The following is a 14,926-nucleotide window of genomic DNA, read 5'->3' as shown; positions in this document are numbered from 1 at the left end:
GAGTGAAAATTAGGAACTACAAAGAATTTGAATGTATCAGCAATTATCTTAAACGTTTCAATGAACACGAAGATTTTGAAGACGCAATTGTCGAAAACATTGTATGAAGGGAGTCCATTATCTGCACTTGGTAACTGCGATGATTTTATTCACATACTGTCAATTAAAGAACACAGCAATGTATACTGGATAAATTCCTTTGTTAACAATTAGGGTATAATACAGTTAAACTACTGTAATAGTATTGGCAGTGTTCTGATTCGTTCTGTATTTCATTTAGATACATAATTTGCTACTTAGTTAAGCAGTAGTTTGTATCTTTATAAGCTGTTTCCATGAAGCTTCAGCTAATTGGGGCAGCTGCTTAATTGGGCCAAAATGAACTGGTCCTGAAGTGACCCAATTGACCTGAATCTACTGTATATAAATCTCCCTTTCCATCTGTAAACTACAACTACTAGTCACGGGCATATTTCATTCAATTGCTGGGGAATCTCAATTTTAAGGGGGGAGAAAAGTAGCTAAATACTGAAATTTAACTCCTTCCCCTCCCCCACAACTCCACAAGAAATCTGAATTCAGATTCCGTTTCAATTATGCAGTTTTGCTTCCAATGAAGTTGATTTTTTTTAAGCTGGCAAGACTTTGCAAAAATGAAGAGCATCTGGAATATTAGACATACTGCAAATATGATTTGGGCAATGGTTGCCTTTTATTCATCTCTGTACTGAAATTATCATGAGGGTATTAGAAATTCGAGAACTTAATCAGGTAGCAGTGACTCAGCTTCTCAAGTAAAAAGCATGGATCATAAGTTCCAGATTAGCTGGTGTCAACCATATCATCAGATTAACATTTTGATACTGTTGTGTTAAGTTATTGTCTTAATGTTTTGTTTTCTAAAAAAAGCTTTAGGAAGTTTAAACTTAAATAATTATTTTTTTAATTTTAATATTTTAGCATATGAAAATTTGTATTTAATGTGTTCTAATTTGAAGACTTGTTGAATTCATAAAATGGCTTAATATAGTTTTCAGAGCAAGTACAAATTATCAAAGTTTTTAGTTTGAAATCAGGTTTGTTATGAACAGTTTTTAAAATACCACTAATAAAAATAGAGAAACTGAGTTCTGCAAAAGAAAAAAGCTTGTGTATATGCCATTTCTTTCAGTCTCTACCAAAAATACTCTAGCCAATGATGTGCTTTCGAAATATAGTGACTGGTGTTTGTAATGTGCTTCAAACAAGAAGTGCAATGACCAGATGAGCTAAAGTTAAAATAAATTGTCAAATTTAAACATGTATGTATGAATATGGGTCAAAAAAGACAGCATAACGTTATGGTAACAAGTATGACTTGTGCATAATTGCATTGTATAGTTAGCATAATACAGAATCAACCATTTAGCTCAAATTTTCTAACAATTGATTTTCTAAATTTATTGATTTGGGGTTTAACAGTTCTGGAATATTGTATCAAACACTTGATCTAAAGTTTTTCCCTTTTTTGTTAGATTATATTTCTTGATGACTGAGAACATGGGACTAATTAAGAAGACTCAATTATTGGACAAAGAACTGTAGTAATTCCAGCCTTATTTCTGCTATTTTTTAATTGGTTTTAAATATAACAATTTCCCCTTATCTTGAGTATTAGCACTAGTTAATGCATATGAGTAGGCTTTTTTAATATGCTGTGCAATTTTCATGCATGTTGAGATACATATTTTGTAACTCTCTTCTGCATGTCGGTAGGTTAAGTGCTTGAGAATAAAGCATTCTGTCCAACCATTTAAGTACTCTGATTTAAAAATGTTTGAGGTTCATTTGTAGGAAGTGGGTATCATATGCATACTTAGTTCTTACTGCAATTATATACTGATGTAATGTACTAGTATCTGGTCTAGTGATGCTGTGCCTGGAATATTGTGCACAAGTCCGATCTTCCCCAACGAATGATTCCTGGGATGGGTGAATATTATGAGGAGAGAAACATCAACATTTAAAGGTACTTAACAGTTTAAATACAGGAATATCTCCCTCAACATAGATGTTTTGAATCAAGGGAAACTTTAATATTACTTTAGTCTGACTGACCCAAGAGCCATAGAGGCAAAGTTGAGTATATTGAAGAATGGAAAATAGTGTCCCTGATTGTAGTAATGAGGGGTGAGGAAGTGGCAGGTGAACTGAATAAATATTTTGCATCCGTCCTCACTGTGGAAGATGCTAGCTGTATGGTGGAAATTCCAGGTGTCAGGGGCATGAAGTGTGTGAAGTTACCATATCTAGAGAGAAGGTTCTTGGGAAACTGAAAGGTCTGAAGGTGGATAAGTCACTTGGATCAGGTGTATACTCCAGAGTTCTAAAAGAGGTGGCTGAAAAAATCTTGGAGGCATTAGTGATCTTTAAAGAATCACTAGCTTCTGGAATGGTTCTGGAAGATTGGAACATTGTAAATGTCTCTCCACTCTACATGAAGGGAAAGAAGTAGAAGAGTGAGTTAGTCTGACTTCAGTGGCTGGGAAGATGTTGGAGTCGATTATTGAAAATGAGGTCTCGGTACTTGGAGACGTGTGATAAAATAGTCTGTAGTCAGCATAGTTTCCTCAAGGGGAAAATCTTGCCTGACAAATCTGTTGGAATTCTTTTGAAGAAGTAACAAGCAGGATAGACAAAGGAAAATTTGTTGATGATGTGTACTTGGATTTTCAGAAGGCCTTTGACAAGGTGTCATGCATGAAGCTGCTTAACAAGCTATAAGCCCATGGTATTACAGGGAATATTCTAGCATGGATAAATCAGTGGTTGATTGGCAGGAGGCAAAGGGTAGGAATAAAGGCAGCCTTTTCTGACTGGCTACTGGGGACTGTTTTGGGAGAGATTCTTTTTATGTTATGTCAATTATTTGGATTATGGAATTAATGGCTTTGCTGCAAAGTTTGCAGATGATGTGAAGATAGGTGGAGGGCCAGAGATTTGAGGAAATAGGCTACAGAAGGTCTTGGATTAGGAGAATGGACAATGAAGTAGCAGATGGAATACAGTGTCAGGAAGTATGTAGTCATCCACTTTGGTAGAAGAAATGAAAGGATTGATTCTTCTAAATGGGGAGAAAATAGAAAGGGACTTTGGAGTCCTTGTGTAAGATTCCCTCAAGTTTAATTTGCAGGTTCAATCGGTGGTGAGGAAGGCAAATGTGATGTTAGCATTCATTTCAAGAGGACTAGAATATTAAAGCAAGGATGTAATGATAAGTCTTTATAAAGCACTGGTGAGGCTTCACTTGGAGCAATTTTGGGCCCTTTATCTTAGAAAGGATGTGCTGAAACTGGAGAGGGTTCAAAGGAGGTTCAGGAAAATGACAGGATTGAATGGCTTGTCATATGAAGAACATTTGATAGCTCTGAGCCTGTATTCACTAGAATTCAGAAGAAAAAGGGGTGATCTCATTGAAACCCATCAAAAGTTGAAAGACCTTGATAAAGTGGATGTGGAGAGGATGTTTCCTATGGTGGGAAAGTCTAAGTCCAGAGGACACAGCCTCAGAATGGAGGGGTGTTGTTTTAGAATGGAGATGAGTTATTTCTTTAGCCAGAGAGTGATGAATCTGTGGCATTCTTTGCCACAGGCAGCTGTGAAGTCTAAGGCTCTATGTATATTTAAGGCAGAAGCTTGATAGATACTTGATTGGTCAGGGCATGAAGGGATATGGGGAGAAGGCAGGAGATTGGGGCTGAGAGGAAAATTGGATTGGCCATGATGAAATGGCAGTGCAGATTCAATGGGCCAAATAGTCTCATTCTGCTTCTATGACTTATAGTCTTTTTGAGTTAACCATCCAATGGGAGAAGGGAGAGGATGTGGCCCAATAGCAGAAGAAGCTGAAGCACTCAGACCTGGCAGCTGAGCATAAAAAAGCTGGCTGGAGGACTGTCATCTACCCACGGAGGCTGGATACTGGAGCTTTGTTGGCGCATTAACGACAAGGTTACTCCGTGATAGGGCAGTGACCGGAGCGAAGCTTGGGAGGTTGGCTGATGAGGCAGAAACGAGCAGCTTTTGGCTGTGGCTGAGGAGGAAGGGCAGACACTAGGGGACTGACTAACCCCATTGGAAGCTGCAGGGAGATATCTCTGCCACTGCACCACCACCAGGAGATATACCAGGTCTAATGGAGCAAAACGTTATTGAGGGGTGGCCCAGATGTTGACCCTGCAGCTGACCTAGGGGAACTGTTGGTGGTGTGGCAGGTGGGAAACAACATCTTCATGTAATCTAAGATGAAAGATAAGCAGTAACTAGCTCTTATTCTGACAGTGATGTCTCTTTTTTTGGGAAGCATGTGATCTACATAATTTGCATGGGATGATGTGCCCATGTATCTACCACCCTTGTCCTAGATGGCAAAGTTTTGGGAGGTGCTGTGAAAAGGCTGTAGACATGCTTATTACATCCCTTACTTCCAACCATAGCTTTTGCTGGTGGTTGAGAAAGAGAATGTTCAGAGTGCTATGGTTCCGTGCATCGCATTGATTTTTATTTTTCCAGGTGTTGATATGCTTTTTGAAGGCAGAAATTGTACCCAAAATTCAGTGAACATAAACTGCTGTAAAGATTATTACTTTGTATCTCACTGTGAGCAGGAATGAATATGGTATTTCCAAAGGCTTTATTACTGTGCATGAATAATTTTTTTCCAAAAGTGTGAAATGGCAATGTCCAGTGTGGTTTATCAGGTTAGATCTAATTTTGGCACATTGGAGTTCCGAGAACTAGAAGACACAACACCTGACTATATGTGCAGTAAATAATGAAACTTAACATTGCTTGATTACTTTAAGTTTCATTTTGAAGGTTTATATTTGCTCAGCAGCCACTCTTCCTTGCAGCCCCCTCCCCCCAAATGTAGACAAATTAATAAAATTTTATGTTTAAGAACAAGATTTGGTGGAATACAACACATCTCAGCAAAACTTGGGTGGTAGTGAAGAAGCACCCTGAGTTATTAAGGATGTTCAGCTTAAGAAAATATTGATTTCATGGTGACTTTAGCATGATAACAACTACTTTTTCAGAATATTTATTTGATGAGAACTACTCTAAATTTGGATTTTATTTTTTAAAAAGTCACTTTTTATCTCCCCACTTTAGCTTCTCGAGTTTGCTTCCTTATTAGTTGCCTATAAAGTTACAAATCTGAATCATTTTGAATAAGAAATATAATTGAGAAATGTGGATTGTATTAATATTTTCTGTTTCATGCCCAGTTATAGACTACTCAGCTACTGTAAACTAGCAGGATGTGCATGGACCATCTGTGGAATTGTTCTTTATCCCCAGACACCAAGCCTTCTCTTAAATGAGATCATAGATGTAAATTCAACCCCTAGTATTCTCTGTTCATTTTGTGTTTTTGCTTAAATTCTTTTTTTAGAACTTCAGCTTAAGTGTAGTAGGGCATAAGCCTAGAAATTGTAATATGTACTGCTGTTTACTTCAGTAAAATCTAAAATCTAAATTAATGGGAGTAAGTTGAATTAGTGATTGTATCTGGGTGATGTTCAGCAAAGTGCAAAAATAACTATTTCCCATATTAGTGTGTTTGTTGTTTTCTATGTGCAGGTGTTGCTGGAATTTAAATCAATTTCAGCTTGCAGCTCAGCTTCGAATAATGCCCATTTCAAAACAATCTTGAGTAAACAGAGCATAATGCTCAGATCCTGCTTTATTTGATATTTTATTAACTCCTTCACAAGGTAGCTCTAATACTGACTGGAAACTGCATGAGCATTCTGTTGGCTCATCATAAATGTTTTTAAAGTATAAATTAATAACTAACTTTAGTTTTGATTATCCAGCAGGTAATGAATGTAATATAACTCTGGGAAGGTAGCTTACTCTGAGAGCAGAGGTACAGATATACACAGTTGTAGAAACCCTTTTCTCCAAGTGATTTTAAATTCCATCTTTTTAGGTGGAAACAGTGCTAACACTGCACACATTCTTTATCCAATTCTATAATTTTTTTTTGTGTGGTGGGGGTTAGGGGTACTCATTTTGGCCTTAAGCTTTACTGCACCAAAAATAATTTCCTCAAAATTCCTGTTTCCCTTTGTTTTTCATCATAATGCATGTGGTTCACTTTTTAATGGATTTTCTAGTTTGTGTTATCAGTTTGTGCTCTGATTGGCTTGCTCTATTACTCAAGGGGCCTGCTATTACTAGCATACCATCTCTGTGACTGTGGCAAGATCACTTTAACTGTGATCACCTGCTTTCCAGTAGGCTGGACCTGAAAAAGAGCATTTGCCTTGTGTAAAATTGAGTAACACAAGGAGTTAATTCAGAAAAAGCATAAACCACAACAATTTTAGGATAATTAGGATATGATGTGCTTTTGGCAAAACCCAATTTAGCACTGAATGAAATGTAGCATCAATTTGATACACTAAAATTGTGCATCCAGTTGCCTGGTCTAGTGATGATAGCTTCAACACTTCTACAATGACTTCCTATCTCTTTACTTGTGGCTTCCCCTCATGTACCTGTTCCTTAGCACTGCAGCAAGCATTGAGGAGTTTTGGATGGAGAGGAGGAAGTGGGGTATGTTGTCCTCTATATTAAGACATTCCCTTCTGTTGCAGTTGAAAGTGCAGAAAAACATTTACCCCTCCCACCCTATCACCAAACACATTTTCCCTTCTCTGTTCCCTTTTCTGCATTCCACAGCAACTGTTGACTCCTTGGTTCACTTTTTGTCTTCACACTCACCATCTCACCTTCTCATGGCATCTTCTCATTTTAAGTCTTTCGCCCTCTGCCATCTAGGGACCCAAACCTTTTGAAGATGAAACAGCAATTTACTTAGCCAAGTTGGGATGCTGGATTTGCGCTCACAATATGCTCTGGTCTGAGCAGCAAAAACTAAAGGTAGACAGGATGACAGCTTTGGAGAACAACTATGCGGAGTCTCTGAACTTTTAGTTGTCTGTCACTTTAATTCTCTGTCCCACTCAGATTTTTGGCCTCTTGCAATGAAGCCTAACATCACATCACCCAGCAAGGAATGTTACAGCCCTTAGACCTCAACAATGAATTCATCTGGCTTCTCTATTTGCATCAGAAACAGCTAATTCTGATGGATCATAAATATGTAATGTTAACTTGTTTGTTTTCTCTCCTCAGATGTCTGATCCTCTGAATGTTGGCAACTTATTTTCAGATTTCCAGTCACTGTAGTGTTTTGTATATTTTCATTAATTGGAATGTAGGGTTATGAGCTGAGTGCAGGTAGGTGGGACTAGGTGAGAGAAGCATTCGGCACAGACTAGAAGGGCTGAGATGGCCTGTTTCCATGCTGTAATTGTTATATGGAATTATATGATATTATCTTTAAAATCTATTTTGTTTAATCACAGCAGGCAAGTCAGCAGCTCTAATTCATTATGAATTTGAAGACATTTGGTAGGTCACCAAAAGCTTACAAATTTCTATAGATGTACAGTGAAAAGCATCCTGACTCGGTGCATCACAGCCTGGTATGAAGTCTCCAGTTCATAAAATCATAAGAGGCTGCAGATAGTTATAGACAGAGCCAGCTCCATCCCTTCCCACCAGCGATGACATCTTGATGCACCGTGTTACATACCCCGTTGGGTATCTTGTGACTGTTTTATGACCATGATGTAATTGAGTATCTTGTGAGCATGATGTAATGGTCTTGTAATGGTGGGGTGATGTAATTTCCCGGCAGCGTGAGGTCACGTGATGACATGTTCCAACAGGTATAAAACGGGAAAGCCTCCTGTGACGCAGAAGTTTTGTGTTGAGTTGTCATTTAATTCGTCAGTTACTCCGTTAAGCTGCGTATTTGTCTCATGACACAGTTTCATTTTAAAGTGGAGTTTTACTTTTTATTGTAAGGTACAGAATCGTTGTGCCGGCAGTTTTGACAATTGCTGCCAGTTTTGTTTGATGTATCTTTGATTTAATTTTAAAGTCTAAGTATTGGAGAGTGAGGATTTTACCGAAGTACGGGAACCCAAAGGATTGAGTGAAGTTGGTGTTGTTTGGTGGTTTAATACAGGATTGACTTATTGAATCTTCGTTCAGAAAACAGTGACCTGCATCTGAGATAACCCCTGCCTGTAAGAGTAGAAAAGGGTTGTGCAATGTTCATTCGCCAAGAAAAAGGTCAGTTCCTTTAAGCCGTTTTTATTTCCTTCGTCATGAATCCTTCATACAGGGCATACTTCGGCTGGGATCAGCAGTAATGTCATGTCGTCAAGGAATTTGTTACTTCAGGGAAGCCTCTCCTAATTAAATGTATAAATCACTTGGACTTTCGTAGTTACCACTTTAAGAACTGTTCCAGAGTTGCCGTATAGCAGTTAACTTCCGGTTAAGTTAGTCGTTTGTTTGCTTCTCATTTTTTGTTGAGCAGAGTTTAATAAATGTTTACTTGTTTATAAAATGTGACTCAATTCTATATTCATTGTTGCCGGACATTTAACAACTGCGTATTGAAGGCAGCATCCATCATTAAGGACCTTCACCATCTAGTACATGCCCTCTTTTTGTTACTACCATCAGGAAGAAGATACAGGATCTTGAAGACCCACACTCAACAAATTTGGAGCAGCTTCTTTTCCTCCACCATCAGGTTGCTGAATAGCCCATCAACAAAACCTTGTTTTTTTGCACTATTTGTTTATTTTATAAAGTGTAGTAATTTTATATCTTTGCACTGTACTGTTGCCACAGAGCAACAAATTTCACATCAGTGACAAAAAATTTGATTGTCTATTTCTATTTTTATACCCAACCCGTGAATGCATTGATTATTAACCCAATGAAATACCTGTGTTTTTAACATTACAATTATGTTCTCAGTTTGTATTATATGAATTTAAAAAGAGAAATGGTGATTTTAAAAGGGAGACAATTTCCACAATATGACAGGAATGTTTTTGAAGTTGCAGATTGACTTTCAATAAGGATCGTTAAAAGGGAAGTATGGATGACTTGAATCTCTCCACACTCTCACTCCATCCCTCTGCAAAAAAAAAAGTAAAATCAGTCAGTTTTATTCCTTTCCTCTGCGAGGTTTAGAAATTGTCTCTGTGCAATTAGCTTCTGAGATTTATTGTTCTCTCAGCAGACATGTTCTGATGTACTGGTTTCCATAGAATTCTAATGATATTATGCTTTTTAAAATTTTTAACAAAGGTAACCAATATACAAACTAACATGATTTTAGAAATCTAAGTCAAAGCAGATATGTATGGGTGTCATTGCCATGGCCAGCACTTATTACTATCTCTTCCTTTTGAGCAGATAGTGGTGAAAGTACCTCCATGGAACAGGTTTGTTTGGAATTTCTCAGAATTGGATCAAGGATCAATAACCACACTCAACAAATTTAGAGCAGCTCCACTTCCTCCACCATCAGGTTGCTGAATAGCCCATAAACACATCCTTGTTTTTTGCACTATTTGTTTATTTTGTGAACTATAGTAATGTTATGACTTTGCACTGGACTGTTGCCACTGGGCAACAAATTCCACATCAGTGACAATAAATTTGATTGTCAATTTCTATTTTTATACCCAACCCGTGAATGCATTGATTCACCCGAAGACCACAATCTGTGCGGATTGGTGATAACATTTCCTCTTCATTGACGACCAACACTGGCACACCTCAGAGGTGTGTGCTTACTGCTCTACTCTCTATATACCCATGACTGTGTGGCTAGGCTTAGCTCAAATACCATCTATAAATTTGCTGATGATACAACCATTGTTGGTAGAAACTCAGGTCGTGATGAGAAGACATATAGGAAATGCCAACTAGTGGAGTGGTGCCGTAGCAACAACCTGGCACTCAACGTCAGTAAGATGAAAGAGCTGATTGTGGACTTCAGGAAGGGTAAGATGAAGGAACACATACCAATCCTCATAGAGGGGTCAGAAGTGGAGAGAGTGAGCAGCTTCAACTTCCTGGGTGTCAAGATCTCTGAGGATCTAACCTGGACCCAACATATTGATGTAGTTATAAAGAAGGCAAGACAGCGGCTATACTTTTTAGCAGTTTGAAGAGATTTGGCAAGTCAACAAATACACTCAAAAACTTCTATATTTGTACTGTGGGGAGCATTCTGACAAGCTGCATCACTGTCTAATAAGGGGGTAGGTGAGGAGGAGGCTACTGCAGAGGACCGAAAGAAGCTGCAGAAGGTTGTAAATCTAGTCAGCTCCATCTTGGGTACTAGCCTACAAAATACCCAGGACATCTTCAGGGAGCGGTGTCTCAGAAAGGCAGTGCCCTTTTCTCATTGTTACCATCAGGTAGGAGGTACAGAAGTCTGAAGACACACACTCAGCAATTCAGGAACAGCTTCTTCCCCTCAAAGGACATTGAATCTTTGGACACTACTTCACTTTTTAAATATACAGTATTTCTGTTTTTGCATGTCCTTACAATCTATTCAATATACATAATTGATTCATTTGTTAATTGATTATTATTTTTTTTTAATTTATTATTTTTCCCCTGCTAGATTATGTATTGCATTGAACTGCTGCTAAGTTAACAAATTTCATGTCACATGCTGGTGATAATAAATCTGATTCTGATAGATTTCCTGGCGGTATGTAACTTGGGAGAAAATCCTGCAGGTGGCAGTGTTCTCCAGCCCTGACACCATCTTAGTATTTCTGGGTGTTGGCAGTAAAGTGCTTGGAAGAACATGGCAAATCAGCCAAGCTTGAGCTCATCTGGCAGCTCAGGGAATACCACTCTAAAAGAAAATAAAACACAGGAGAAAGAGAAGGTTATGTGGTCTCTCCAACCTGCTCCACCATTCATTAAGATCACTGGTGTGATCCTCAGCATCACTTCCACTTTCCTTAATGATCCTTGTACTCAAGTTCTAAAATCTCTGACTAATTTAGTCATCCTTTGGGGTAGTTTTAAAAAAAAGAAATCCCAAATAACCATTTTTTCTTGTTTTGGTTTTAAGTGGTATCTTATCTGAGACCAGTCACCAGTGAGGATATGAAACCTGGGGTACACTTTATCATGGGGTACAGAATAGCATTCAGCTCATAGAGTTTCTGCCTCTCTCATGACACAGGTTTGATTCTGAACTCTAGTGCTACCTGTGGAGAGTTTAAACAGTCTCCATGTGATTTTTGTTCCTGATTCTCTAGATTCCTCTTACAAAGCAAAGATATGTGTTCTCATAGATTAACTAGCTACTGTAAATTACCTTTACTGTGCTGAGGTTGACAGCATCTAGTTCTTAGGAATGAACATCACCAAAAGCCAGTCCTATTCAACCACAGACATCAGAGCCAAGAAATTTCACCAATGCCTCTACTTCCTCAAAGGGTGAAAGAAATTTGACATGTCCCTGTCGACTATCACCCAATTTTATCAATGCACCAAATCTTGGATGTATCACAGCTTTGTGGCGAGGAGTTTGTGGGGGGAGGGGGGTAGTGCTCGAGCTGGTGTTCGATTCAATTCCAGTGTTTGCTGATTAAAGCGATGAGGGAGATTGAAAAATTGAGGCGAATGCAGAAGGTGAGTGACGACTGCCTGCCTTCTGAGTGCTGATGGGATTGCTCTGCTGCTGTTACCAGAGGATGTTAATGAAGTTTTCTGCATTTTGAATATGGATATGGATTTGGACTTGCGGCTATGGACTATTTGTCAGTTTTATAGTTTTTTTAATATTGTGTTTTTCACCCATTCTTTCTCATTTTTTTTGTGGGGGAGGGAGATTTGGGGATCGATGTTCTTGTGGCATTTTGTGTGGGGGAGGGGGGACTGGAGGTCAGGGGTAAATATTCGTGTTGTTTTTTTTTGTCGGTTTCTTTATGTAGGGAGATTTGAAGGCCGATGTTCTTTTTGAGTTTCACGTAGGAGAGGGGGTTTAGGGGCCAATGCTTTTCTTGCATTCATGTGGGGGGAAGGTGGGTTTAGGGTTGATGAATGTGTTGCCTTTTTTTTTTGGTTTTGTCGCTATCTGGAGAAGAATCCCAGTGTTGTATGCTTTGTTTATAAATGAATCTTTCGCTATGACAGCTGCTCTGCACATGACCACAAGGAACTACAGAGAATTGTGGACATTGCTCAGCCATCATCTGTGTGGAAGAATACGTATCTTGGTAGATCCACCTTGGTATATGTGATAATAACCAATTCCAAAAGGAGGTGTTGGTGAGCTCCCTTTGTTGTGGTGTCCATGTGGTTGGACTATGACAAGCTGTTGTTGATACTAGGAACATGTTGGAACTTAAAACTCTCTACCCTCTCAACCTCAACACTTTTGATAAATATAGAACCATCCCCTTCCTAAAGTCAGTGACCAACTCTTTCATTTTGCGAGAAGGGCTGCTTTATGTGGAATGATGCATAGCACCATGCCTTCTGTGAAAACTACACAGGAGTTTGGTTTATATGCAACATAACACACCACTGATAGACAATATTTTTTGTTTTGAAGATTTTCAAATCAGCTTACTTTTAAATGATCATGTTTTGTTTTTTTTGTAGCAGGAAGGACATTAATTCCCAAACTGTTTCTATAGCACACTGATGTGCCCTCTTTCCGCCTCAAATTCCACTCTCACCTACTGAAATGCATAACACGTCCCTGACTTTAGATGGGATGTATATTTCCAAGATGGACTAAGAGCTAACAGCAATGTGTCACTTCCTCAGTTAAAATCATGACAGTGAAGATGGAATATGTTTACTTACTTCAATAGCTGGGACTATCAATCTTCCATTGCAGTCAAATGAATCAATTTGTTTCATATCCTCTTTAGACAAAATGAAGTCAAACACCTGTTTTAAAGATACATTTTCTTGTATTCCCATTTAACAAATCACAAGTTCAGCATTATTTCAGTCAATATCTACATACACAGTAACAGTCTATAAATACTGTCATACATAAAAATAGGAAATGTTTCACCAACCGACTGTCAAACTAAATAATAATTACTAAAATATAGGTCACCATTTCAAAGAGGATCAATGTATCCAGTTGGAAAATTTTACACTATCTGGTTGATCTCGGGTTGAATTTTGATGGACAGAAACAATAATGACCTCCTCATCTGCTTTATTGTTGTTTCAACAAAATCTTGTCTCTCCTTAACTAAAACCAGCAAATATTCACATGCAAACATGAGGAAATCTACAGATGCTGGAAATTCAAGCAACACACACAAAATGCTGGTGGAACGCAGCAGGCCAGGCAGCATCTATAGGAAGAGGCACTGTCGACATTTCGGGCCGAGACCCGAAATATTCACATGGCTGTCTTCGTTATTTTCACCCTTATTTCTAGCTCCAATTCTTCATCATCACAGCAGGTAAAGAAATGATATGAAGTCAGGGTGCTTACAAACAACCTCAAACATGGACTACCATTCTTAAGTATTTTACATAAATATACAGATAAAATATCTATATAAACTTTGCTATTTTCCTACTTCCTGTCTATCATTTTGACACTTTGTTTTTGTAAATAAAATGTGATTAATTGATCTACTTCTATTGATATGTAGTTTTCTCTAGCTAAATCTTGAGGAGGTAATCACCATCTTTGCCTCTTACTTTGCAACCAGTTCATCCCTTCCCATTTACCGCCTCAGCCTAACCAAACTAGTTCCATCCAGACATACTGTCAACACAGGTGATGGGATGAAGGGAGGTGAATTTCCAGGAGAAAGGAATTCATAATTCTGGAAAGAGAAAATAAGGCTAAAGAGAATGAAGCTACAAAGAAATTTCTACATGTAGATGAAAGTTTGGTGGACTAGCAGACAAGTAATAAAGTGTGGGTGGAAGTAACGGTAGGAAATAGGATATAGGAACAGCAATGTTTCATATGTACAATAGTTTGGTTAGGCTGAAGCAGTAAATGGGAAGGGATGAACTAGTTGCAAAGTAAGAGGCAAAGATGGTGTTTACCTCCAAGATTCAGCTAGAGAAAACTACAGCTCCAATGCAAAAGCAAGTCATATAATACTGAATTTCAGATAAGCATTGTCTGTGTGGTCAGTAGAGTTGAAAGAGGGGTCTTATTAGATGCTAGTAGCGTACAATTGGAAGAAAGTCCCCTGTAAGCAGATGATAACTCATGTGAGCACCATGTAGATAGGAAAAAGATAACATCCAGAGCTTTCCAAAAAACTGCTCTATGTTGAGCTGGTGCAGGACTTGGGAGGAAAGAAGCCATTGTTGAATATGTTCTGATTATAGTTAAATTGTTCGGAGTGAACTAAGCTGAAGCAATGCCTTTAATTAGATAACAGAGGAAAGGTTATGGAGGATGACAATTTGGTCAACTATGTCAAAAGAACAAGGATGATGATTTTAAAGCACAATACCTTGTTTATGATTGATTTGTTATTACATCATTTGGGAAGGCAGAGACCAATAGAAGTGGATCAATTAATCAAATTGTTTCCAAAAACAGTGTCAAAATAATAGTCAATAAGTGGGAAAATAGCAAAGTCTATAAATAGACAGATAAAATTTCTAAATGCACCAAAAATTCCAAGGGAGGTGAATACTTATTGTAGGTACTGTATTTGCATCAATGAGCATGTGTAAAGGTGTACCTAATAAAGTGCCACAGAGTTTATATTTCTTATTGTAACTTAGAGTACTTTTTTGTGTATTGCATACCTGCTGCAAAACAAGAAATTTCAAAATATTTGTCATTCATAATGAACCTGTTTCTGCTTCCAGAGAACACTGTGACTGGTTTGTTATGGTCTGGTATGGAAGCTCCAATACCCAGGATCAGAAGAGGCTGCAGAAGGTTGTATACTCAGCCAGCTCTATGACAGGCACAACCGCGCCCCCCCCCCCCACCCCCACCACTGAGGGTATCTTC

General features: G+C 38.3%; 1 protein-coding gene across 2 annotated transcripts in view; it reads right to left on the bottom strand.

The window, feature by feature from the left end:
• Positions 1 to 8,201: 8,201 nt before the first annotated feature.
• Positions 8,202 to 14,926, bottom strand: part of akr1a1a (aldo-keto reductase family 1, member A1a (aldehyde reductase)) — a 40,759-nt gene continuing 34,034 nt past the window's right edge. For both annotated transcript variants that reach the window (XM_073064338.1, XM_073064339.1), the window contains exons 8-9: positions 12,775 to 12,861; positions 8,202 to 9,058 (exon numbers count right to left, since the gene is read on the bottom strand). In XM_073064338.1, coding sequence (XP_072920439.1) covers positions 8,993 to 9,058; positions 12,775 to 12,861 — 153 coding nt within the window. In that variant the 3' untranslated portion in view covers positions 8,202 to 8,992. The remainder of the gene's footprint in view (positions 9,059 to 12,774; positions 12,862 to 14,926) is intronic.

Source organism: Hemitrygon akajei, chromosome 13 (genome assembly GCF_048418815.1).
Source record: "Hemitrygon akajei chromosome 13, sHemAka1.3, whole genome shotgun sequence".
Classification (NCBI taxonomy): Eukaryota; Metazoa; Chordata; class Chondrichthyes; order Myliobatiformes; family Dasyatidae; genus Hemitrygon; species Hemitrygon akajei.
Note: the sequence above shows the minus strand (reverse complement) of the source record. Positions and strands in the feature narration are given on the sequence as shown.